This window comes from Epinephelus fuscoguttatus, linkage group LG10, assembly GCF_011397635.1.
Source record: "Epinephelus fuscoguttatus linkage group LG10, E.fuscoguttatus.final_Chr_v1".
NCBI lineage: Eukaryota > Metazoa > Chordata > Actinopteri > Perciformes > Serranidae > Epinephelus > Epinephelus fuscoguttatus.
In genome coordinates this window covers 17,765,163-17,792,989 of record NC_064761.1, presented here as the reverse complement: position 1 = coordinate 17,792,989, position 27,827 = coordinate 17,765,163, and the positions used below count along the sequence as shown (strand labels likewise).

The window sequence follows — 27,827 nt, the reverse complement described above, 5'->3', positions numbered from 1 at the left end:
TCAGGATCCTTTGTGGTTAACATCTTAAATAATAATCTAAAAAAAAAACAATTTCATTTAGTTTTCTTCACAGACATGAATGAAATGCTGTTTTTTTCCCACCCCTTAAAATCAAGTAGGTCTTGCGACTCTGCAGTGAACCTTTGCCAACCCCCATAGGGAACCAGTGCATTAAGACATAATTCTTATACATGAGCACATTATCCTGAAATGGGTTATTTGGCATCATTAATGCATTTGCTTTCTGTACATCAAGGGATATTTTCAATAAATCTAATATGTTGAGTAAAAACATACTGAAATATATTAAGAATTAGCTCTGGATAGAACATTAACATGCTAATAACATGTTGATGTGTCAGCGAGGGTGGTTCCTAAATTTGAAATGAGTATATTTATGAATGTTTCCAATGATAATACATAACATGTTGTAACTAATATTTGAAAATTACACATTAGATAATTAAATTCATGTTCAATGTGATGAAAAATTTCAACTAAAATTTGCTCAACAATAATTAAGTGTGTATATCTCATTGAAAGATGTTTATACAGCACTCTGACAGAGGCCATTCTGCATGAGTACTTGTAATACTTTCAGGTAAATTATGCTGAGAATACATCTGTACTTCTGTATCATTTTGAATGCAAGACTTTTATCTGTAATGGACTATTATTGTTGCATCAGAATAATGTTGACACCCTCTGCCAGGCCTCCAGCAGGCATGCATAATACTGAACAAAATGTACTTAGTGTTATGTGACTGTCACAAGTTGTAGTTTCTTACAGTTATCGTGCATTTGTGTTTACATATGGGTGTTTCTTGTGTGAAAGAGTGCTGCTCATTATTTACATAATCCAGGCCATCAAAGGCTGATAACTGCCACTAAACCGGACCAACAATGTTTTTTTCAAGCCTATTCATGACTGCGTTGACCCAATCATGCAGAGCCGGGCTCATTCCAAACAAAAACTTTCTGTGTATTCATCACAGTACAGTCTGGCCTGTTTCTTACATAACTGGCTTATTCGAATCATTAACCCGAATCAGGTCTAGAAAGGGCCTACTTCCCCTCTTCATGACAATAACTGGGACGTTGGGCAGATTGCATAAGGGTACAACAACATTTAACTGTAGGATTGCAGTTATAGCCTCACTGCAGACAGGTTTTGGTGTCTGATGCCACCCAGTGGACAGTTTTTACTTTTAGTCCTTTGAACACGTGCTGTCCTCAGAGTTTTGGCATGTGAGGTTTGAATCTCGTGTGACTTTCAGCCGCCAAGAGTATCTGCAACAAACACCTGCAGGTTTGACATCTGAGAACTTGCCTGGTGGCCCATGGCCCACTGTGTGCTATGACACAGACTTGATAATGCTGGAGTCACCAGCAGGCTGTTACTGTATGAGTTCATTTATAAATGTGTGTTTTGTACACATTGTACCGAGCCCCAATTTTATTTTAACACCTGAAACTCTTAAAAATATAAAAAATACTCTCAAAAACAGAAAAAAAAGTATTTTTCTTATTGTAACATTTGTACATAACACTTTCTCTGCCCAAACAAAAAAAAAAACCTCAATTACTGCAGTGATTGTTCAGATGTGAGTGGTAAAACTGTTTCAAAAAAAAAAAAAAAAAAAGATTAGGTTAAGCCTCAGGCCATTGCTATCAGCTTCAGAAAGGGAAATCAGTCAGAGTTCATTTAAATACGGATTACCACATTCAAACTACATCAGAGAAGAGAATTATTTTAATGTAACAACATAGTGATTTTATAGATGTACAGTAAGAAATCGTACTAATTTTAGATCATTTAGACAGACAGAAAGAAAAATGAAAAGCATCCTGGAATGATTGAGATTCAAATAAAATAGAAAAAACATCAACACAAACATACACCTCTTAATACTGTGCACCGATAAAATGTTTGAAAATGTTTTTTTAAAAGGAACAGAACGCCTCACCTGACATGGTTAAAACCTACAGTATGTGGCTAAAATAGATTACAGTACTTAAATATAAAAATAGACTCTTTCTTGAATTTGTTTGTTCTTTTAGTTCTGCAGTCTTCTAAATGGACGGGTGTGTTCGTCCGGTGTGTCAACCGGTCAGTTGTGCTCCCTCAGTGACACATCCGAGAGGTCATCTCTTTCTGCGGACACAAAGCAAACAAAACACTGGGTTAGAAAAACTGGAAAACATATTGGGGGAAAAAAGGTACAGGCTGTGCCAAGCTAACGTACACTACCACAAGACTACAAAGTGCTGGATGCACAAAAAAATGCAAATAAGAAAAGTGCATTCAGATGTCTGCCAGCTGTGTCTGGGGGGTATGTGGGCAGGAACAGGGAGTGCAGAGCAAGCTGTGTCTCTAGCGCACAGTGGAATAAAGGGGAAACAATATGCAGGTTTAATTATCAAGGTGTAACCAGAGGAGACAGGCTATGTGGGTGCAAACCTTGGACACCTTGTCCAATACAACCCCTCCCTACCTCTCCCTTCCAAAACAAAGATGCGTTGACTCTCACTTAACTGTCCTTCCCAGCTCCCTTACAGTCAACAAGGCCACGACGATAACAGAAACAACTGACTTATTTATCTCATATCGTGCCTACCTTCAGTAGATCATAACATATAACGTACAACAAGGCTTGTTTCTAGCCTAGTCGATTCACAGAAATGCCCTTTGCTGTGTTATGTTGTTGATGACTTGCGGCCCCTACCAGCTGGGTACAAGGCGTGAGAAGATGGCAGGCAATTATGATATAAATCAAAACAGTCAATAAAACAGGTTTTTCAAATATTGTGAATCACTTCAACCACAAAAGGTCTTTGAGCATACAGTCATAAATGTGGACAAGAAATATTAGGCCAATCGGTCCAGTATTATGAGGGATTAGCCGCAGACTGACAGATACACACACTCTCATTCTTGTACTTATGTCTTTGTAAGGACCCTCACTGACATAATGCATTCCCTCGCCCCCCTACCCCTAACATTTACATCACAATTACATGCTTAACCCTAACCCTTTCCCTTACCCTAACCTAAACCTAATTCTAACCTGAACCCTAAAACCAAGTCTTCACCCTCAAACAGGTCTTTGAAAAAGTGAGAACTGCCCAAAATGTCCTCACTTTGCAAAAATGTCCTCACTCTGTTGCTAAAACACAGTTCTCACTGTGTGCCATGTACAACTACACACACACACACACGCACACAATGACAACCAAACGCATGATCCTCTCCAGGCTTACGCCGGGCAGGGATAATAAAAAAAAAGGTCAAAACATCTGCACACTAATCTGCATTACAAACATCCAGTTCATTGTCTAAGCTTTCAGTCACATAGGCGTCAGTTACAGCATGAGACATGCTGAACAAAGAGCGGAGGGGTCATCAACAGTAAACCAACAATGTGCACACAATCAATCACAGTGCAATACCAAATGGGGATGTGCAGTAATTCATGGCTGTCTTTCAAGAGAATCTCATTGAAAAATAACACATTCTACAGATCCCGAAAACAATTACATCATCTAAATTAATGAAAAGCTTACAAATGGCTGATAAATCTGTGTACTGCAGGGCGTTTGTAAGCTCATGCATGGGCCACAAATATGGTGTTAGTTTAGATGAGTTTAAAGTCTTAAATTTATCCTGTGAGGAAATGATCTCATGTTAGTCTCATGTTAGTTCACGGCCAGCACCCTAAACTCCAAGACCTCCAGGGCCCCTCATGACTAAACCTTTGTTTAGTTTGTCAACTGTAAAATGTGCCGCTCAGTACAGCATCTTGGTCGCAATTCTTTAACAAAAAAAAAAAAAAAAAAAAAGAGATCCTGATCAAGAGGTTTCATGTTGTGTGTCTATGCAAGAAAATAAAGAGAGAATAAAAACTGGTCTGCATACCACTATCAGCCTTTTAAACACTTAAATATTGATATTTGGCTATAAAATCCAGTACCTGCCAGGATCTACTTTTCATGTTATTATGCACTTTAATACGGTACCTTAGTTTGGTAGTTTCATGTGAAATATATTGACGATAGGTGTTCTACTGTTAAAGATTTATACGCAAGTTATCTACAATTCTGATCACCTTTTTATCTGTTTCAGAAAACAGCTCCTTTAAATAATTATTAATTAAGGCTGGAGTGTTTTAAATTCCATTATTAAAGAACAAACCAAAGCTTTTTTTAAACATGTTTTTTTTGTATTCAGCTCCATCCTCTCTCTGACTCACCAGGGGTTCCAGCTCTTTGTGGTCCGTGAGGTTGAACTCAGTGACAAAGTAATAGAAATGCTTGTAGCAGGTATTGACGTGAGCCTCAGCCCCCATCTGGCTCACACGGTCAAAGTGGTGGATGTAGACATGGACAAACACCCGGAACAGACGAGACAAAATCTTCTTAGCCACCTGCATGAAGGTCTTAGGGAAGGGAGTACCTGCGAGACAAACAGATGGAGACGGTGGAAAACCATGGTCAATCCAGGATGACCTTTTGCTATTTGCTTCACAGAAAGGAGCATATTTGAAATACTGATGTGTCTAATTCAATGGTTGCAGAATATTTAATTTTTCAATGTGTTTTTTTTCTCCTCTGGAGTCCCTCAGCATGGATACCAGCATGCTACAGGACTCAGCCACTATCACTTCATACGTGAATGGAAAACTAACTGGACTTGGTCTGGGGGATAAGCCTCTGCTTTAACCAAGTGATTAATTTAGTATGTCACTTTGCTTTGACTAATTCAATAATATTTCAGGAATCTGTTCCAGAGGGGACACGTGCGTCAGAGGTCGTTTCTATTCATAGCCTCCTGTACATTGTGTGACCCATTTTTAAATCCATTGCCGGGATGTTTCTGTAGTTAGTCAGATGCCCGAGCCACAGCTCAGGGCATGCACACATGCACAGAGCTACAGACTGAGATAATAAAAAACCGAGAATGCCACAGCAGCAGAAGATTAACTGGTGCTGTTTGCAGTGTGCAGTACTGGAGGTAATCTAATAAATGTGACCTCGCAGATTTAATCTAAAGCATTTTTTGGTTATCAAAAACAAGGGCTTCAGATTTTAAATGCCTTCACCGTGCAGAATTTTATCTGTATCTCATTTATTTTCCATTGTGTTTATCACATGCAAATCATTTAAATCGCTTTTGTTTTGGTCTTTCACGTGACTCATGCTAACATGATCAGTCCATTGAAGGAAAGATGAACTATTCAATAATTAAAAAATATAAAATATTTGCACATTACAACAGAGGTATCCAACCTTTTGGCTTGTGACCCCTTAAAACAATATGATCTCTACTGGATTGCATATGTCTACCAGTTTTGACCAGCTCAACAAAGACAAATATTTTTTTTGAATCTCCCAAAATTGAAATAATTCAGTGTTTTACACATGGGCATAGGTTTGCAAATCGACGATAGGGACATGTCCCTAGCAATATTTGAGCAAACTTGTTTGCATCTTCATTCTAACAGTTCTGTGCACAAAAATACGGGACAAATTGCACCTCATATTGATACTGTGGCATAAGGGACAGTGTATGTTATTTTTCAATACAAGACAGTCCCATATTATCAAGGTATTTTCAGTTAAATTCAAGATTCCACTTATGACAAAGAGCAGCGTAACTTAAACTTTCCCTCATCCAGAGAGAGTATTTAATGGGATTCTCTGTCTGTCAGACAGTCTGAAGGGGATACTAGCACATCAGCAGAGCAATAAGGCAATGCACAGCAGACTTCAGGGCCTGTACCTTTTTATTCTTCAAACATTATGACTTAATTCTCATTAAAATTACGCTGTTGTTTTTTTGTAACTGTCTATTACAACTTTTTTTCCCTCAAAATATTATGACTTGATTCTCAGAGAACACAGATATGTAGGATATTTTGATGGGCAGAAAGTTTTGAACATGAGCAGAAACTGTATTGAAAACAAATATGAGCTATCAAAGTCCAGGGGTTTAAAAAATAGGATGGCAGAGTAAATTATACCTACATATGTGTTGACTTAGCAGGGATAACATGATTGGAAAAGCTGATCTACAACAGAATAAATGTAAACAATATTAAAATGAAAACGCAATACTAATAAAATAAAAGCAACACAGCATGCCTGACAGCCTGTCTGCAATAGCCTAGTTGTGTATTTTAAATTGTCACCTATTCCCTGAATTTTGTTTTTCTTTACTTAAATAAAGACATTTCCACGATAAAATGGTGCATGTAACCTCACCTGAATGCAGGAAATCAAGTGTTTGAATCTCAGAATTTCATGTGGGGAGACCGCCTGAGCCCCCACTTAATATGTGTTCCCACCTTTCTTGAAATGAAACCTACACCTTTGGTTTTACTAGGCAAAAAGCAAATTGAGCATAACTTTGTGTATCATACTGTGCATTTTCTGCTTTCCTCTTCTGTTAATCACTTTGCAACCCCTAAGATTTATCCTGCAACACACTGTGGAGGGCCTGATAACGAGGTTAGGAACTACTGTGTTACAGCATCTTAACTGTGCGAATCTAAATCATTATTAATTGAGCACCACTGTTCATCAATTTGGGCTCTTGTGATTTGGGATCCGCCCTGATCATTACTTCATGACATTTTATGAAGCAGATAATGAAATATAATGGCTTAATTGACAATGAAATTAAAAGCTGGTCACTGCCCAACTTGTCATACAGGAGTGTGTGGACAATGTCAAAGAATGGGTGGTGGCTTGATTTGCACACAGAGTTCACAAACTAAATCAGGGATTTGAATCCACCACTGACATTCTTCACAGTACAATTTCTTGGATGATGAAGGTTTCTCAAAAAGCCTGTGACCTAATTCTGGATCTCAGCATGGAGAGTTTAGGGGCCAGAGTCTTAACACACCATCTGTAACTAATCTGAACACTTACCGACGTTGGTGGGGAAGATGTTCTCATTGTTGATTTGTACCTCAATCCAATCCATGAGCAGGCTCATGTATTTGGGGGCTGACAATGCTGTCGGCCTCTTGTATTTGTGCTCGTCCTGCCAGCGGTATTCGTACTTAGGCCCACCGGACATGACTGGGCAGGTTTGATCAGTGCAGGAGTCACTGATTGTGCCATAGATGAGGTTAATGCGGTTGAAGAAGTCGACCACGTGGACGGCCACCCAGTCGTTGAGGTCCTCACCGTGGGGCAGCTGCACAGCCTGCTTCAGGTCCAGCCCTGCGTTCAGAGACGCCTGGGCCTTCTTGTGCAGGTCGAAGCGCTGCGTCCCGGGCTCAAACTTGCGCTTGGGCCGGAATGTCCTGTCTTTGTTGAAGACTTGTTTCAGGGCATGGGACATGGTTGCATGTGGTGGTGCCGGGCGATTTGTTTGAATGTTTCGGGTGAATTATTTACTGTTGAAATGGAAGCAGTCAAAAGGTTGTGTAAACAACCACTGCAGAGTTTTTGCTATGGACTGTCTTTCGGTATTTGTTCCAACTCAGTCTGTGATCCTGCATATGATTAGAGGAGGAAAGAGGAAGAAGGAAAGGGACAGATTTTGATTAACAAATGACAATTTTCACTGAGGTGTATACTTTCTGTTGAGCCTGATTTTAGGGTACCACATCTTCCTCATGAAGCTTCCAAAATATTACAATCTATGGCTAAATTAACAACTATTTTCATTATTGATTTGTCTTCTGATTATTTTATCGAGTAGTCATTTAATCATTTGGTCTATCAGGTGTCAGAAAATAGAGACAACAGTTGATCACAATTTCCCAGGGTCCAAGACCTGAATAGAACAGCAAATCCTCACAATTAAGGTCTGAACTACAAAATATTTGGCATTTCAGCTATGAAAATGACTTAACTGATTACTAGATTGTAGTCAAAGTAGTTCTTCATCTACTAATCAGTTAAATAAGTAATCTTTTCAGCTCTATTACAGTCTCTCATGCTTATTAAACATGTAATACAAGAGAGCTGACTGGGAAATTACACAACAATAGCATCTGTGTCCCAGTTTTTGCATTGTCTTGGGCCTAAAGTTGCTTGCAGAGATGTAGCAAAAGATAAACCCTTCATCCACCGTCTTAGGAAACCATAAATCTTAATTATGTTGAGAGATAGCATAAAAAGGTAGAGGTCATGTCAAGATCAAGATGAAGCCATACATTCATGGCACAAAAACATAAATAAATGTGAGAGGTCATGATTATTGTTAAACGCATATTGTTAGACATTTTACTTATGTATGAGAAAAGTGAGGAGGTCAAAGTCACTGATAGCAACCTAAATGCACACGTTCCATTAACACCTGTGACAGCAGCTCGCATCAAAGATGAAACACCGCCTCAAAGTGAACATGAGTCATTTCCTATTTCAGACACTAATGCCGCCGTGAAACCAAGAATCTGCGGAATGACAATAAAACCAAGTCAAACGGTGTGTCACCCATGTAAAAGGACATTACTAGGTTTAGTTATACCTTTGTCTAAAACATCGGCGCCCTCGTCTTCACAACAATGGGGACATTATTTCGTTTTAAGCACACTTTGAGGTGTAAAAGCCAAGAGATTAAACAGCAGGGCACATGACGACTGTACGAAGTTTATTCGTGACGTGACTAGCTAACTCGGTCGGACTTGTTGCTTTGTAAAACAGCCAAAAACACAACCAAGACAGGTCAAATCCACGTCATTAACACTCAGCTCACATAACACCTGACATTAAAGCCGAATAAAGCCATAATTATATCAGACAGATGATCAAACGGTGACGAAATCGCACAGTTGAAAGCCACTTTCACGAACTTACTTGTTCCGCCTTCCTGTTCCGTCAGTTTCCTTCGATCTTTTTCAGTCGAAAATTATCCAGTAACCGATCAATAGCTTTACGTTAACAACATACACAGACTACATTATGGATATCTGGTGCGATACATATTGTATAATTACTGTTAATTCAATAAACATGTCACTTTAATAAAGAAACTAACGTCTGACTCCTCCCTACGAAACGAAAAGTACACCAGCGTCGAGCTAAAACCGCTGGTAGCAACTTCCGGTCAGAACCTTCAAAATAAGATACCCCTCTGACAATTGGGATGCAACGTAACTGAGTTATTTAGGAGAAAATAAGAAATATGATCATAAGTGTAAACATCAATTATTTCCCCTAAATCAATTCACACCAGATATTTATACCCATTAACTGAGATAAAAGGTTAGTTACTAGCCCAGTTCAATTTTTAGGTAGGCTACTGTTAGGCCTACTTATCATTTGTAGACTACTTCCATTTTAGGAGACTCTTTACCTTTCCTCCACCACATTTTAGGGAGAAATATTATACATTTTACATCACAGATACCTGATGACTGTGGTTATGAAGTCCTACACAGAACAATATTTAACACAGCCTGCAATAAGCTCATAAAATTACCTTTGCCCAGCAAAATATCAAAATATCATCAAAAGAGTTTTACAGACTTTCCTCAAAATACAGAGGTGCAAACATTCAGCTCACCTAAAAGGCAGGAAGTCAGCTTGGAAGATTTTATTTTCAAAACAATTAGGATTTTTAGCAATTTTATTATTTGATTTCATCAAATGTTGGGAATTTTCACTGATTTACTGCCACTGTATTTTACTTCCATATGAAGAGTTAATTTTACTGCTAACACTATCTTAGTTTTACTTATATAAATAAAGTTCAGAATTTGAACTTGTACCAGAGTGTTTTTCAGTTGTGGTATCTGTAATTCTATGAACCAGCGAATATGAGATCCCATCACTGCCAGTGAATGCAGTGTTCCCTAGCTCAATATCCTATTAACATGACTCATCAAGTAGACTTTACAAAAGGTTTGATGTTCTCAGCAATGTTTTTCTTTTGGTCAAATGTGCAGTGTATGTGTCCCTATGTCAAATTTCTGGGCGAGACTGTTATCTTGATTTATGTCATTGACATCTCCACAGTGGCTGAACAGATTTTACAACTAAAACTGCACTTGAAATGCACATACCCTTTTCTATCCTTTTGCAAGTTGACCTGCGAAGCTTTTACAATGTTAGTTTATATCAAGAGACGTAAGACCCAGCGAATGTAGGAATGGCCCCTAATGCATCATTCCCTGTATAGGCCTCATGGCTTATTCTGTGGAAACTTTAGGCCATTATTTTGAAGACTAATCTTTGAACTTCCGGTGTCTCGTGCCGTCAGTGGTTGCCTGGCAGCTCAGAAGTACTTCCTTTGAAACAGTATGTGACTGAATGGAGGGGGCAGCATGACTAGCCTCTTTATTCACTAACAGAGGTCACAGTAAACCACAATGCATCATGTTTGAATTACTGACAGAACAATTTGCATTAAAGTTATTTAAGTAATTCAAAATATGTATTTCAACACATTTTGACCCCTTAAACTCCTGGGATTTACATGAGACTATACAAAAATATCATAAATGGCTATATTTCTTCATACAGTTTGGAAAATTCTGCCAATATTTTTTACATAAGCCATTTATTTTGTGAGAATATTTAAGGTAAGACTATAAAATCGACCTTGAGCTTTTCCAATGCAGATCATCCAGATGAAATGCTCTGCATGTTTCGAGGATATTATTTCCCGTATGCTTCTGCTACATGCTACAAAATCACTGATTATTACGTTGTTCTGGTTCTATCTATTTGTCTTTTTAAAGTTGCTGGCCATCCACTCTCTATGTCAGAACATGCTTGGCCCTGAAATTTCATTGATCATATAGTTAGATTGTTATATACAGTCGATAGTTTTTATTAGGCAAAGGCAAGGCAGATTTCTTTATATAGCACATTTCATACCCACAAGCAACCCAAAGTGCTTTACAGATTAGTCAAGTCAATAATATTAAAATGTACAGTCCTGTTACTTTCTTTCTACTTATAGTTTATTTGGCATAAAAATGAGAACAATGAAGTAATGAGGAGGCAGCAGATACTGTGAAAAACAGCATGTTAACAACATGTACTATATACTACCAGTATACTCCAAAATATCAGGATATAAAATTAGTTTGTTCGTCAATACAAAGATGTCAGCGCTTAACATTCAATGACAATGACAGACAGACAGACAGACAGACAGACAGAGATTCTCCTTACATGGCCAACACACACTGAAATACAAATGCACATTTATTGTCACTGTGGCCTTTTTAGTTGTATGGGCACTGTAGTTGAAGCTGGTCAGTGCGCACTGTTCATAAGAAGCTCTTTGTTTTGGTTGTTTAATGGCCAGTTGAAAGGATGCTTTGTGCAGCACTGGGACAGAATGTGCCTTGTTTCTGTCTACTTGATAGGCTCGGCGGCGGCGGCAGCGGGAGCAGCTGCAGCTGCTTCAGCTCCCTCAGGCTTGGCCTTGTTCGATATGGAGTAATGGTAAGACCTCATGGACTCCTCAACCTTCTTGAAGTCAGGACGCTCCTCATGCCTAGTGAGAGAGGAGGGCCCGAAACAGCCGTTTAAAACGTTGTGGTTAGAGGAAGGCAATGTCACAAGATCTTAAGAGGTCACGGTGCAGTGTGACGCTAACGGAGTCTCAAATACAACACATTATGTGGTCCATTGTCTATATCTGACTGAGGAAAATAATATCCTTTAGCTGTTGTTCTGTGGACACAAGAAAAGGGTTTTTTTAGAACTATAAAAAAGTTCCTCGGGCTGAAAACTCCTATAAATAAAATTATTTTCCAACTGAAAATTGCAATGACCGTTTTATGATGATGATAACATCTTGTGTGCCATCAGTTCTACCATGAACCTTCTCCAGGTTACAGTCTGTTTCTAACACATCAAAAAACTAACTAAGGTGCACAAACAGTCAACAAACAGTTTCTTACTTGTATGTCCAGCATTCTTTCATCACTGCATACATTCGCTCTGGACATGCTGCTGGACAATCCATGCGGCTCCCACTGTCAATGAATCGCATCACGTCTGGTCCCTTCATTTTCTAGACAAAATTGAGACACAGAAAGAGCTGTAAGTCAAGTAAATATATACACAACTGATAGATGACTTTAATGCTGCTCTGCAAAAACAGTTGGTACCTTGTAAGGTTTCCCTCCGTAGGAAAAGGCTTCCCACATGGTGATACCAAAACTCCACACATCACTTTTACTGGAGAATTTGTGGAAGTTTATACATTCTGGAGCATACCACTTCAGAGGCCATTTACCTGCAGTACGAGCCTGTACGACACAACATGTATGACAACAAGCAGCACGTCAACGAAAGGCAGCCTACATCATTTCACTTTTTTATGACTTTTTTTGGTGACATACTTAAGTTTTTTTCTCAAGAAGCGACTATACAAACCATAATGTCGACTGGTCCTTAAAACAAAATAAAAAAGGAATGAAACACTGCACTTACACAATAAGAAACACTACAGTAAAGAAATAATAATTTTGAAAAAATGATAAGTTCAGTATTTATCTGTAAATCCACACAGCAAAAGCGACTAAAATGGTTGGCTCATTTTTTTGTGATTAAGAACAGGCTTATAGTATTTCACTTAAAGGTCCCATACTATGCCCATTTTCAAGTTCATTCTTGTATTTGAGGTTCCTACTAAAACATGTTGACATACTTAATGTTTTTAAAAAACATTATTTTTCTCATACTGTCATGCTGGAACACCTGTATTCAGCCTCTGTCTGAAACACTGTTTAATGCCAGTCTCTTTAAGCCCCTGCCAAAAACCCCAAGTCTGTCCTCATTGGTCAGTGTTTCCTGGTCTTCCCCATGAGTGTCTCTGCACCATCACTGCAGCCAGGAAATGACTATAACGGCAGTGTAGCGGCAGTTTCTACCTTTATTGAGTATAGTTCTGATCTGTCACAACCTCACGAAAGTCCTGACCTCTCATTTAAAGGCTGCGACACACCAAGCCGATGGTTGCATGTTGGCCAATGTTGGGCTGTGAGTGAGCGTCTGTTGCCCTAGTCCATTGTCGGCTTTTTTCAGTGAATTCAGCATGCTGAATCACTGTCAGTTATGGCGAAGCCCATCAGTGAATGAAATCACTCTGATTGGCAGTTCAGCTCAGCGCACGAGAAGAGAAACAGAAGTGAGGAAAGTAAACAAACAGCTAAAGTTAAGAGGAAGTGAGGCCAAAACAGACATGGTGTGTGTTTTGGCCAAGACACAGGTGACATGAGGTGACACAACAGTCAGCTTTTATCACCACTGGTTTTCTGATGTCAGTTTGGTGTGTCTGGGCCTTAAAGGCACAGTTTCTGAATATGGCCTCTGCGCCATGTTAGGTCCCATGTTGTAAAAAGTCAGATTTTCATGTCATGTCTTTTATATGTGCATGATTGCAGGAAGTGGACATTGGGTGAGGTTGCCAGAAAAAAAAAGCTGTGTGGGGCAAATTTCTCTCAAACAATTACAGCCATGTGGTTATACAGTATAGTGTTCAGTTGTATATTTCCTTGGAAGTCTGGGATTTTAGATGTAGGTCAGTAAACCAATAAAAAGGAAATCAGTTAAGTGTTTACTTTAGTTTGCACAGTGCCGCTAACACATTTCAGGTTAGTATGTGTGTAGGGGCAGCTTAGTGAGTCCCAGAAATTCAATCAATTTCAGACACGCTATCTACTTGTGTTAGCTGCAACGCTGATAATCCCTTCGCCCCCATTCTTCAGTGGTTCTACATCTGTGTCATTTTCAGTGCAAAAACTTAAAAAATCTGGCAATGTGTGTACCTTGTAATAGCTGTCATCTGCTCCCAGTGCCTTGGAGAGCCCAAAGTCACTGATTTTGGCGAACTGTTGGTTGACCAGCAGGACATTACGAGCTGCCAAATCTCTGTGCACAAAGTTCTTCTCCTCCAGATACTTCATTCCCATCGACACCTGGTGCATCAGGTTGACAATGTTCTCCACGCTTACAGTATCCCTGTGGGGACAGAAACACTGATTGTCACAAAAATCAGAACATTTTTTTCCCTTTTAGAAATTTTGTTTTTCCTTATTGAAAGTAAGGGTCTGAGGACAGGTGGCATTGTATGTCACTGGTTCCAAACCTTGGGGCCTTTCATATTGTCATTGTAGTGATTTGCATTAAATTAAATGCAAATGTGTATAGAAATGTACTTTCATTTACCCTGATGAACTCGCTGTTTACAGTGTTTACACCTCTGTACATAACTGATTACTTTTCACTCTGCATATAGCTACATTTACTACATTCCTGTTTACAGTCTGTTTAATGTGGAAACAGTGCTTGTTTATCACTCATAGGAATACATTTTCATGATGTAACATAAAAAAATGGTGCTCCATTACACCCATCACATCACATTATTATTAATCCACATTTAAGTCCCTTTCACAAAAATCTTGTCTGACAATGCATCTGATTCACTTTCAGTGGAACTCACTTATTGGAGGAGAGGAACTTATTGAGAGGTCCAGCAGAAGCCATCTCCATGACCAGCATCAGATTCTCAGCATTGCACAGACCCAGCATGCGGACGATGAAGGGGTTGCTCAGCTGGTGCATGATCTCTGCCTCCCTCATCATCTCCTCCTTCACCAGCTTCTCGTTGTCACTCTTCAGCACTTTTATGGCCACGTCGATTTGGCCCCTGACAAACAGCAAACAAAATATTTTGGAGCAACATCTGACCATTTAAAGATGGTACATGTGTGCTGGAATACAACGTGGTATCTGGAGGGCATTGTGTTCAGTAGTGAAACTTGTTGTTTAATAATGTTTGAGTCCTCACGAATCAGTCTTGAGGACTCCTTTCTTGACGCTGCCAAAGTTCCCAGAGCCGAGCTCCACTTCATCAATCAACAGCTGAGTCCTCTGGATGTTAAACTTCCTCACTTCATTGGGGTTGTGGTATGGGTTGAATACATCGGTGTCCATCGGCAGCACATCACGGTGTTCCGCCTCAGCGGCTGCCGGCATCGAGACTGCTGCAACAACTGACAAGTGAAGGTGCATGTTTTTATATGTGCTGTGGATTCTATTAAACTGCTTGTGAGATTTTCGTTACAATCTTTCACTAAAATCTATTTAAATCCTTAATTTATTATCTTAAGTTTTTGATTATTTACACACTCAGTGATGCCCCCAAGGGGCGGCCAGGTGGGGGGCATGGCCCCCCTAATATAATTGCTGAACCTCCTACTGACCCGCCTGTCGAACATAATTGGAGGCTGATATTAGTGTCTTTAAGAGGCTGTGGTATCTTTAGGCACTGATTGGTGCCAACCATGTCGGCATAGCTTGTCAGGAATGGGCCTAAATGTTGCTCCAAAGTTAGGCTAAATTTTGGCGAGGGAACAGCTGGCATGTCCAAGGGGTTCCTTGATCTCTCATCTCTCACTCCTGTGACTGAAAATGGGTTCTACCCACAAGTCTCCCTTAAACTTGAGAAGGGTTCCCAGAAAATATTTTGTTCCTTACACTTAATATAGCCCTTCACATTTAAGTTGTATATTTGTCCTTTTAAGGAAGAGGGCACCCAGCCTGAGGAACAATTAATCACCTAACAAATGTACAGATACAACACATTAAAACAGGATTGTTGTGGAGCTCAAAATGTTCACTACACTGATATTAGTCTGTGCACATCAGATAATTAGTAACATTACAACAGTAAAATAAGAAACCAAAGTAAATTAGCATATGATTACTTAACTCTACATGGTGACATAGTTTTCAACTCGCCTGTAAACTTCACAACATAATAAAATTCCTGAAAGTCAGTTATGGCTTTTGGTTTTAATGTTCCACCGTAAGATTTTCAGTGGTACATCTGGCCACCCCTACAAACAATTCTGGTGGTGCCACTGGAAACACGGCTTGTGCGTGACTCTGTGAGTTTGGAAATAGTGCTGCAGTAACTGTAAAAGGATTGCAGGCAGCGGTGGAAAGTACTTCAGTACAGTTTTAAGGTTCTTTACCTCAGCATTTCCCTTTTACGTTACTTAATATTTCAACTTCACCACATTTCGGAGGAAAACTTAGTAGTACTAAAGTTAACATATGGTCAATTTACAAAATATGATACAAACTATTGTTCCAAATTAAACTACCCCACAATATAGTGGGTAAAATCAGCTTCCCCTCCACCAGCTACAAAATACTGCTGTATTGCTACTTTTAGTTCAGTAAAAATACTTTATAAAAGTACTTCTTCCACCACTGACTGCATCAGTAGGCCTGCTTTCTTGTTCAGTTCTGTGTATTTCAACTAGCTCAGGTTATAAATTCTAACATTATAGTATGTGGTTTTGGTTGACAGACTACTTGTCTCTACATTAAAGAGAAACAAAGGTTATTTGACTGCAAGTGCAGATTACAGAGCAGCTAAATATGTGTTTGGTGTTGCAGTATAACTTTAGTGCGGTTTTAGCTGGTTGCACTTCAAGGGACTGACCTCGAGGTGGCGGTGTGTATCCATTTTGTCTCTTCCCCCTCTGCAAGAGTCACATTCAAATTAATCTCAGAAAAAGAGAATAATGCTGATTTAAACAGTGCAGGATGTAGTCTGTACTCACCGTTCCAGGGAGACTGGGTGTCTCTGAAAGATTATAAAACAGATTAGAATTAGATATCAACATTTTCAATAGCAGGTGTACTGATCAACAAGGTTCTAGTGATAACACAAACTTGATATGACTGAGAAAAGGATATAAGACGTTCAATACTTTCAGTAGCTTTTCCATTAACACACGCCTCCCCGAGTTTAGTCAACAGACCATCAGCTTTCATCTTCAGGTACTCAACCAGCTGGAGAGATTAAGAAAATGTCATCAGTTGCCACATGATCACTATATAATGAAAGAAGAGCAGCGGAGTATGATGACGGGCCGACCTGCCAGATTGTGTCAAACTTTGTTCCCTCGGGCATGGAGTATTTCCCTGATTTGTCTTGGAGGATCTGGTAGTGGTACACTGTTTTCCCATACATCATGGAGAGAGCGTAAGTACCTGTCTCCTCTCTGTCTCTTATTCTGAGAAACAGAACAACAGTGTATCTTAAAAACTGCATGATGACCTTTGACCTTTGGATGATAAAACAGGCACAGAAAAATACAGCAGATGCAAAAACATCACCAACTTACAGAAACTTGCCATCCGGTTGTGCTCCAGAGTAAAGCCGCCTCTCACCTTCCTGACGGGTGATTTTAGCATGATACCAAGGCATCTTTTCGTGGGCCGTGGTGGCGATCAGTTTCTCCAGCTGAGGAGCTTGACTGATGATGGCCTGCTCCATGGCCTCTCCCTGAGCAGAAATAAACCACCAAAACAGAAACTGACATGCAGGATTGATGCAGGAACACAGGTCAAAATTGAATCCGAGCAGCTGCAAAGGACTCAGCCTATGAGGTGCATACTCTGCCAAGTGAGCTAGTGGCCACCCTCTGCAGCAATATATATTAATACAGCATTCTGAAAGAGGTGGACATTACATTTTGCATGTAAAAGTAAAGATGTATTACCAGCAAAAATATACTTCAAGTATTGAAATGCAGAAAAATGGCCCCTGTGACTGATATATTTAGATAAATTACATTATCAGATCACTTATACTGACGCATCCCAGCAACTACTTTTATCTAGGGGCAGCTGTGGCTCAGAGGTAGAATGGGTTGTCCACTAATCAGAAGATCAGCAGTTTGATCCCTGGTTCCTTCAGCTTGCATGTCGAAGTACCTTTGGGCAAGATACTGAACCCGGTGGCTGTTCCACTGGTGTGTGAGTGTGTGTGTGAATTGTTACTGAGTAGCAAGCAGCACCTTGTATGGTAGCCACAGCCACCAGTGTGTGAATGTGTGTGTGTGAATGTGACATGTAGTGTTGAAGTACTTCAAGTGCTCGGAAGACTAGCGCGATACAAGTGGAGTCCATTTACTTTATATGCTGTTAGGTAGTTTAATCCAATGGTTAATATTTAGCAGTGTATTAAATACAGTTTTAATATGTTTTTATGTAAAAATTTAACTTTCAAAATATCACATTATATCTGTCAAATGAATATAGTTTGTAAAAAGTACAATATCTCATTGAAATGTTGTAGAAAGTACAAAGCTATGCATGAGTACCTCATAACTGTACTACAGCACAGTACTTGAGTAAATGTACTTTGTTACTTCCCACCACTGCATAGAGAGAGAGAGAGAGGGCTATGATTTTTCTGGCTCCTTTTAGTCCCTGCTGGGAGTCCATATACATCTGGAGCCAGTTTGGCTGTTCAGCAGAAGCCCACCAGTGATAAAAGCCTACTGGTCTCAGGATGTGACTGTCTGCTGCAGGAGACAAATCATAAAACTGCAGGATTTTGAACTGAAGTGGGACTTCAGAGGGCCAGACCTCAAACCGAGTAAACAAAGACACTAAACAAATGAAAAGGTGCAATTTCCCTCCTGCTTATTTTGTGTGTGTGTGTGTGTGTGTGTGTGTGTGTGTGTGTGTGTGTGTGTTTTAGGATGACTCAGTGTCTAAAGTGAGACTGTTTTCTCTGCAAGTGTCCTTGATGACAGCATATTATGTTCATATTTAAACTTTGGGAGACTTGTTTGTCTTTATCTTTAAATGAGGGAGACAGCTGCTGTCATATGATCACATCATTTATTTCTCATGTGTTACGTTTGCTGGTTAAAGGATCAGTCCACCCAAATTACAATTGCAATAGATGTAAAAGTGATGTTTGGAAAATTTGTCACAGAAAAGAGAATTCGTTTAAATTCTCTTTCCAGAAGACTGTAAGTAGTTTTCATGGGGACTTCTTTGTAGAAGGTAGCTCTGTATAAAAACTGGTAATTACAAGGCAACAGTTTTAGAGTGGAGACAGAAACCATTTGTGCTGAGTGACAAAATATGTTTGTCTGCAATTTAGGTGAAGTGGCAAGAGGTGGGAGACGTATACGGATCCTTTACTTAAGTAGTGTAATCGTACCAATACCACAATGTAAAAATAGTCCATAGTGCAATAGTCCAGAGTCCTGCATTAAAGTGTTATCAGTAAAATATACTTAAAGGTATACTATGATGGAATTGTCGGCTGCTGTTTGTAAACAATAATGCAGATGAAAGTGAAAGCCAACCCCAGCTTTGTTCGCTTGGTGCTAGGTTGCATTTGTTTGGTGCGTTTCCCCAATTTTTGCCGCTTCGTCTTGTATGTGTGCTGCTTATGGTCTGGCACCTGGCGCTACCATATATGTAAGTCCCAACCTCACCTACGTGCTGTGACCAGGAATTACCCGAAAATAAGAAAATACAGACAGAGGGCTGAGTCTCTGCAGATAAACACACAGCTACACACTTCTGGTGGGTCATTGCTGATGCTCGGGAGGAGTTCGTTTTGTATGATACATTGCTTTTTTAAGGAAACAACTGCCTAGTATACCTTTAAAGCAGTGATTGTCAAACTTTTTGTGCCCAAGCACACCAAAGGGCAAGCCAAACTCTCAAGGCACACCTGAATTTATATCTGTGCAAAATAGCTTCAACACAAGACAATAAAAAATAAGAAAAAAAGAAGACAGGTTTTGCTGGTGCTTTGCTCTAATTTGCTCCGTACAATAAAGGAATTCATTGTCCCACTCACGGCTTTCTCCTTTTAAATGTTATCATCCCTCCCACTGGCTGCCAATCAGGGCTTTTGATGTGTCACATATTTATAATTCCCATGCACAAACAGTGACAAAAAGGTTCCTCATGGTTTTCACATTAGATTCAATTTTCCTCCTTATTGGGAAATGGATGCGCACAACATACTGATACAGCCAAGTAAAAATTGATTCTTAAATTTTCGTGTAGACCCAGTTGAATATTGCAAAAATCCCACGGCACACATGGATTGGCATCACGGCACACCATTTGAGAAACACTGCCTTAAAGTATCAAAAGTAAAAGTGCTCATTCAGTGCAGTAAAATGTCCACTGTGACTGATACAGTTTATATAACATTATCATTTTGTTTATACTGATGCATCAACATGTAATCAGAATTCTAAATTCTAAGCAGTGGTTTCCAACCGAGGGTTTGAACCCTTCAAAAGGATCACAAGTTAAATCCGAGGGGTCATGAGATGATCAAAAGGAGCGGAAAGAAGAAAACACTAAATTCTGCCACACAAATGTGATTTCTTTTCTCTTTGTTTTTTGACCTTTCTTTAATCTTTGTTCTTTTCCTTTTAAAGTGTTGGATAATTTGATGTCTTTGGGCCTCAGTTATTTAAATAACAGCTTTATGAGAATTCTAGAGGGGAAATGTGTCTTTGGTGAAGCAGCGAACGCATCCACATCTGAAACATGAGTCCTGACTGCTGTTTTGGTAAGAGCTCACAAGTTAAATGATCGTTATATCGTTCTCAACGTGTTCTATTTTAAGAGCTTTTTATATGTGTTTTCTGTGAAATCTTAATCAGTACCATAACTATGTCTGTCAGATTTCTTGAATATTTAAATAACATAATTTATAAACTAAAGTAAACTTAAGTAGATTTAATTAAACCCATCCCACCACTGGAACTCTTAATAACTAAATTTACTTGTTTCATTTGCATATTTGATTGCAGTACAACTTTTTTTTAACTCCTTGAAAAGTAGGAGCTGGTTTACTTTTAGAGACTGCAATCTGCACAAGTACCCAGCAGCCTCAGCACAGCCTCACCTCCAGGTTCCAGGTCTGCTTCACGTACTCCCTCAGCATGTTTTCTCTCAGGCTGTCGAACACGCCGGGACGTACCGGCGTGTCCGGGGAGCGCAGACAGGGTTTCCTCAGGGTGCACACCAGCCCGTCAGGGTCTTTGCTGTAAAACTCACAGAGCTCTGCAGGCCCACAGTGAGGCTTCCCTCCTGTGAGGCAGTAAGTTCCATTAAGCTGTTTCTCTATGGGGTAATGGTGAAACTCCAGGTTCCACACGACAGACAGGACGTAGCCTCCCAGACTGCGGAGACATTGTCGTAGCAAGAAGATACCGTCAGCCATCCCGGCCAGCTTCAGGTGCTGCTCCGCATCCGAGCGACTGATGCTGCCGTAGTAGAAAGGCAGGTCAGCCGCCGGGTCGATGGACATGGTGAGGCCTGGGAGAGATGAGCTGGAGTCTGGCTTGAAGTCCTGGATGTGGGTGGTGGAAATGAACTAGAGAGATAGAAAGGGAAAGCATTTAATCAAAACCTGCATTTAAAAAAAGGATTAAAATTTTACATTCTAGTTCAGAAGTCCAATATGTGACGAGCACACTCACAATGTGTGACCCCTGACCTCTCAGCTTCTTAGCCCCCACCTCCCCTTCACTGTCTGCTCAACCAACCCTAACCTCATATCTACCAAATTACAAAACAGTTTTGGAATTACAGCTTGTAAATCAAAAACATTCAATTCTATAAGATGTTACAAAAAGCCAAAAAACACATCAGCATGAAAACTTCACCTCCTCGTCTTCTCTTCTGCGTCACACCAAAAAAACGTCGACAGAACAATGTTTTTTCAGGACTGTCAGCTCTACACAGACGAGCTGTGAGGTGCCATTTGTCTGGATGAGATATTTAACATGAAGCACCCACACAATGAGACTGTGTGAAGCTTGCAGACTAAAAAAACTGGTGACAAAAGCCACAACAGGAAGCTGCAGTCCGCCCTCACAGCCTCCTTTCTCCAGCATCTTGTTCTTCCGTTGAACAGGTGCTTTTTGGTTCTAGATCATTCCTCCAGCTTTAGAGACTGACGTTTCTAGGTTTTCCACATGGGAAGAAAACTTCATGGGAGAAATTGACTCCACTAGGTTGTTAAAACATCTGTATGCACAATGTGATGTTCCTGTAAGGAATTTAATAAAAGGCTTCAGTAGATGTGTCTGAGGACATGAAGATGAAGATAAGATTAAAATCAAGCAGGTTGTGTGGTAGTGTGGAACAATTGTATATAAGCAGGCGGAAAATGCCTGTTGGAGTTCAAAACAGAAAGTGACAGAGATCATAATACTTCAGCTCACAACACGCAGAAAGAAGATAATCTGAATATGCAGATGTGCTTCTAATAAAGATCAAGAACTACAAAGAAATAAGAGGGGAAAATAAAACGTTAGCGATTATGGGTTTTCACTCTTGTATGTCAACAATCAAGTTCATTAAAAGTGAAAACCATTTCTATTGCAGTGTGTTGGAAACTTCACTCTTTCTTGACTTCCTGTCAGATTTCACAATCTCTATCAGTGAGTGGAGAAACTGCGCTTACATATATTTTTATTTATTAAACACCTCATGTTGTAAGACAATTCTGAATCACAGTGAAACCTCAGCTTCCTGGCTACATACCTGTGTTTCTTGCCCACATCCACAGTGGACAACCAAGCATAAACACATAGTTGCCACAAGACATCAGGCCTACCACAACAAAGACCTCCAGACCTGACAATGTGGACAGACAGATACCCCACGTATCCACAGACAAGCTGTGACATAGTAACTACCTACACATATTTACATGGTGTCACATCTCTTTAACTCCATCTTCCATCATTTGTCTGTTATTTAAAATTCCAGTAAACAAAAAGCAACAAATTTCCCATCAATTACTTGAATGGACCTAAACTGAAAGAGGACATGAATTCAGTTACACACCAACAAACCCTGCTAACACACCATGACAAGAATATTAGCCACACTGCTGTAATTTACGACACCACCAAACTAACCAAAACACTGACAGTTTTCCAACAAGACATAAAAACCTCCAACTACAAGAGCAGCCAAGTCTTGGCTCAGCTCATGTTCTTTTCAAAATATGATTTTTATGGCTTTTCTACTTTACTTGTACATTATGAAGCACAAAAGCAAAGAGTGGAGAAAGATAAGGTGACACCTTTGACCCACCCAGAGTGTTGCTTTGTAGCTTTCTTCGACTGTTTTCATCTAACTTAGCAACTTAATTGTGCATAAAAACAGACTTGTGCTGACGAGGTGTTGCAGATTGAGCAGATAGTGACCCAGTGAGCAGTGGAAAGAAAGTCCAGTGAGTCACTCTGTTTTTCAACAAGCGGAGGAGTAACCTACATAAGTGACAGATGCCAAAATCTACAGGCCCTAGTGTTTGTTTTCCATGAAGAAGAGAGGGTGAACTTTATCTGGCATGAGTTAGCTCCTCTGAGACCCCTCACACGCAAAGTGGATGTAATTAAATGCAAAACAAAAACCTCAGCGTGATTGTCGTCTCATCATATTTTTCAGTTTTGTAGGGAAGTGACTGTTCCAGGTCAATCAATCTTGTTGTCAGTGATGGAGAGGTTTAGTAAAGCGGGAAGAACGGAGTGAAACCAAACACTAGAGCTATAATGCAGTCATTCTGAATGATCAAGATAATGAAGAAGTCTGTGCAAGGTCAGGCATTCAACTTTCTCACCAAGGAAAATAGTTACTGTTGTAAAGCTTGGCAGGGAGGATGTGTTCACATTATTTACCACATTGGAAATACTTGATTACAAGGAAAAGTCCAGCATCTACAAGTAAACTTCAAGTAAACATAACTGTAAACAAACACATGTATTAGCAACTAAATGTATTTAAAGTATAACAAGACCAGGAGTCCACAGCTCTGACAGTCTGCACTGAGGTTTCCTACAGCTGCGTTTCAAGCTAAATGCTAATGCCACCATGCTCACAATCAAAATGCTAACATGATATTTTGCAGGTAATATTTTCCATGTTCACCATTTAGCGTGTTAGCATGCTAACATTTGATCATAGGTGATCATCAGTGACAGTGGAGATGTCATTGTCTTATGTCAAGGAAACTGTCTCGCCTGGAAATGTAGGTTGTGTGTAGGTTATAAAGAGTTTAACATTCAATTCAGTTCAGTTCAATTCAATAGAACTTTATTTGTTCCTAAGGTAATTCTTGTGCCAGAGAATGCTTCAAATTACAGTAACACTCAGTAATTTAACCACAGTTTTAACGATTCAAAAAGACACATGACGACAAAGAGCAACTCTAGTAGGCTGCTGCCCAAGACGGCACCGGAAACAACCGTAGTCTGTTAGCTGTGGGTTGGTTTATATTAATATATTGAACCACGGAAACAAACACTGAACTTATGACCAAGGGAAAACATTGCTGAGAAAGTAAAACCCTTTGAAAGGGCTTAATGTGTCATATTAAGAGGAAATTGAGCTGAGGAACACAGATAAGCTCCAAGTATATTAGCACTGAACACAAGGTTCAGCTGGGACTAATGAGAATGTCATTTGATCCAAAACAATAAAATATTCCACATACTCAGATATTTACCTGCAAATGTGATGTCACTAGGGGATATTTCTGAGAAGGTGATGATTCATCCTATAGAGATGTGAATGTGTGAGCCAAACTTTGTGCCAATCTACTTTGTGGATGTAGAGATACTTCACAGATAATTTTTGGAACCTTTTAACCTGCTGATGGCACTAGAGGAAAATCAGGGGATCCCCAATAGTCAGCATGAGTGTTTGTATACAATTTCAAAGCAATCTGTCCAATCCTTAAATTTCAGTCTGGAGTAAAGTGGTGGACAGACTGTTCAACAAACATCATCACGCCTCGCGCTACAAGCATGGCTACAAATGTCAGAAATGTTGCCCTGGATCATAAACCCTAACACATAAGAAATATAACAGAGAATATCATGTACATGTCTTTGTCTATTCACCGTAACATCCAAACATCTCAAAAATGTCCAGACTCCAGTAGCACGCTAACGTTAACATCAGGCTGACAGGGTCATGTAAATAGTGACCTCTTTATGTCGGCTAACACAAAACACAAAGCCCCTCAACAGCGTCCAGACTCAGCAGCTCATAGTGCAGAGACATTTTAACTCTTTCACTCTCATGAATCATGCATGTAAATACAACCATAATGTCAGCGATTTAATTTGCTCCTTTAACCATTAAAAGCTGTTTCCTGTTTTCTGTAGATCACGTGGGTCACACTGAACCAAGAGCATTCCAGTGATAACTATTCAGCTATTAAAGTTATTTTAGGTCATGGTTTCTTTGGTTGTGCTATCAGGAAGTCAGCCTGTTGTTATGTAACTCAAAGCATTCCTCTATACATACATCAGCATTTGAGACATCCACCAACAGATAATGTGTCCTTTTAACCCTCATACGTTAGATGATTTATCCCCAAACTGCTCTTTGTTTTAGGGATGATTTAAAAACAATTAAAGACGTAGGCGGACTTGGATGAGAGGCTCATCTGCGTATCAGATCAGGGGCCGAAATGCCCCAGACTGGAGCATGACTTGCTGCATTAATGGAAACAAGTGACATTCAGGTAAACAGTATGCACGTGTTCCTTTGTCATGATTCAGATTGTATTCCTTCAAATGATTCCCAATAATGAGATTAAAATCTACTTCAAAAACCATGAAGTGCCAATTTAATTAATATTTTAATGATTTCTTTATCTGACTTTATCTTACAGAGAAAAAATAACACAAGCACCTCAACAGTTGTTTCATTTCTGTTCATTAAAAAACAAAACACCTGCAGCAAAACTGTCAGTTGTACCTCATTATAATGAGGCTTTTTGTGTCAGTAGTGGTTTAATCTGAAACTAAACACTGTGAATTAACAAGCACATTTTGTACATACTGTAAAACTCTCTGTCTGCTGTCCAAGCCAATATATCGTCAGACTGCGGCTGGAACATTTTGCAGATATGCTCCGGTCCAGCACCAAAAATACATCCAGTAATTTCAAGAAAAGTTACAAGCGATAAAAGACACACACACAGACCTCTTTACCCATTTTTGGTTTTCTATTCCGAGGCACAATGAAAGCAGCTATTTATATTTTGCACATGTAATCTCTACTTTTGTAAGCCAGTGCAACAATGCCTCAACCCCGACTGCGGTGCAAACACACACTTTTATTTATCTCTACAGCTCAGGCAGCTGTGGAAATACAGAAACACCCATTTTAACTGGAGATATTTTGGCTTAAATTCAAAAGATAAACAAGAATATATCACAGATGATTGTGAGTTCACAGACTACATTTGGATTAAATTACTCTGAGTTTTCTGTGTGGATCACTGATATAAACTGTTGAAACACGCTTTGAACATATAATTTAAAGACCAATCGCTGATATTAAACCGTTGAACACTGTGTTATTTCAAGCGTGTAGCATCTAAGAAAAAACACTGGATAAACAAATTAGATTTCAAATAGTACTTTATGTTTTTGCTGATATATTGCATTATCATCAAACTCTTTCTCAGGCCCAGTCTTGACTTAATCATATCTTCACCTACTGTATCAATTTTTTAAAAACAGGAAATATATCCAGTCCACCAGTACAAAGCATGTTTGTTGTTTAATCAGATATAACAATAAAACTTACTTACAGTACGTTTCACTGCTTCACCGCTAAGTACAGCGATGTCGTCGCTTCAGAGTCAAAGATGTATCTGTTGATCTGACAGCAGTGTAAGGTGCCGTGAACAAGTGGGGGGTAGAGACAGTGACACACACACACACACACACACACACACACAAAGGCAAATGCACACACAAGACTCTGAATCCAGTTTGTCACCTATCAAGTTCTTCTTCTGAGCTCTTAAAATCTGATTGACCTTTTCCACACTATCTAAATATACAAGCCTGGTTAACTCAGCATTAAAGGAATAGTTTGACATTTTGGAACTTATATTTATTCGCTTTCTTGCTGAGGGTTCCATGATAAGATTACGTAATACCACTCTCAATATGAAAGTGGTTTAAATATTGTCTTCTAACCAGGGGTGTAGTGCTATTTGTGTACGTACCACAGTTCACCTATGACGAGCGTGTATACGCGCACACACACAGTTAAGTATGGCTCCTTTCAAAAGTTTTGTAACCACTGTCCCTACAGTAGCACGTTCATACAACCTTCTATAACTGTAAAATGGAAGGATGTGTTGCTGTCTTTTCCTCTTTATTAATAACGGCTAGCTATAGACTTCTTGCATGTTACTCAATGCACGAGTTTTCATGAGTCAGTCAACACACCTTAAATGTCAGTATGACAACTCTGACCACTCCATTTGTTTTTATTGACGCTCTCACATGACATACACTTAAGTGACAATTAGATCTTCAATCACTAAAAAAAAAAAAGTTTATCCTCCTGAGACCCTGTGTCCGTAGCCTATATGAGGACATTGCGTCTTGGGTTTACTGGACCTTAGGCCTGTTGTTCTCGTTTGTGGACACTTTTTTGTGCCATCTAGTGGTGGTAAGACCACAATGCACCAATCTATATAAAAACAAGATGGCAGCCATTTCTGCCAAGTCAGTCTGCAGCTGACCCTGATCACATTTTATGGTTGAAACTTGTTTATTTATGATTAATATGTTTGTAGTTTGATATGGGAACAGATTTCACCAATTTTAGCAAAGGTAACAACCTAAGATGCTGTTACTTGGAGTACTTGTTTGAAGACATCAGGAATTCATCAGCAGTTCCTTGAAGGACATTGGGACTTTATTATCGTCATGTTTAAGGATATAGGGACTTTATTATCTTTGACAATGTTTAGTTTTTTTTTATACTTATCAGTTCCTACGGATCCAAAATCGCTAGGAGAAATTAAAAATATGAACCAAACAAAAGTTTGAGGCTCAGGAGGTTAAGAATTTCAACTAAATTATGTGAAATGCAAATATTTTATACCCTCATTTAGAGAAAGAAAAAATTAGCGGAGCATTGCTGACTCTCTGCCAGAAAGAGAATAAGAGCAGGTTTTTTCTTAAAATGTCAAACTATTAATCCAAATATAAAGCTGCAGC

The 27,827-nt window shown here is 39.4% G+C and overlaps 2 protein-coding genes across 3 annotated transcripts; both read right to left on the bottom strand.

Moving 5' to 3' along the window:
• Window positions 1-1,735: 1,735 nt before the first annotated feature.
• mob3a (MOB kinase activator 3A) lies at window positions 1,736-9,041 on the bottom strand. The gene is made up of 4 exons (XM_049588310.1): window positions 8,815-9,041; window positions 6,934-7,505; window positions 4,251-4,453; window positions 1,736-2,155 (listed from the first exon to the last, which is right to left on the bottom strand). The coding sequence occupies exons 2-4, from the start codon at window positions 7,349-7,351 to the stop codon at window positions 2,126-2,128; spliced, it is 651 nt and encodes a 216-aa protein (XP_049444267.1). The 5' UTR covers window positions 7,352-7,505; window positions 8,815-9,041; the 3' UTR covers window positions 1,736-2,125.
• A 1,862-nt stretch (window positions 9,042-10,903) lies between these two features.
• LOC125896342 (tyrosine-protein kinase ZAP-70) lies at window positions 10,904-26,455 on the bottom strand. 2 transcript variants are annotated; one of them, XM_049588821.1, is made up of 13 exons: window positions 26,399-26,455; window positions 20,681-21,151; window positions 17,127-17,287; window positions 16,877-17,015; window positions 16,710-16,791; window positions 16,560-16,582; window positions 16,439-16,478; window positions 14,774-14,978; window positions 14,426-14,632; window positions 13,749-13,941; window positions 12,087-12,227; window positions 11,877-11,989; window positions 10,904-11,467 (listed from the first exon to the last, which is right to left on the bottom strand). In XM_049588821.1, exons 2-13 carry the CDS (start codon window positions 21,083-21,085, stop codon window positions 11,326-11,328), a joined length of 1,851 nt encoding a protein of 616 aa, XP_049444778.1. In that variant the 5' UTR covers window positions 21,086-21,151; window positions 26,399-26,455; the 3' UTR covers window positions 10,904-11,325. The 2 variants fall into 2 exon arrangements, with proteins under 2 accessions (XP_049444778.1, XP_049444779.1); XM_049588822.1 differs by lacking the exon at window positions 26,399-26,455 and adding an exon at window positions 21,444-21,570.
• Window positions 26,456-27,827: the final 1,372 nt, after the last annotated feature.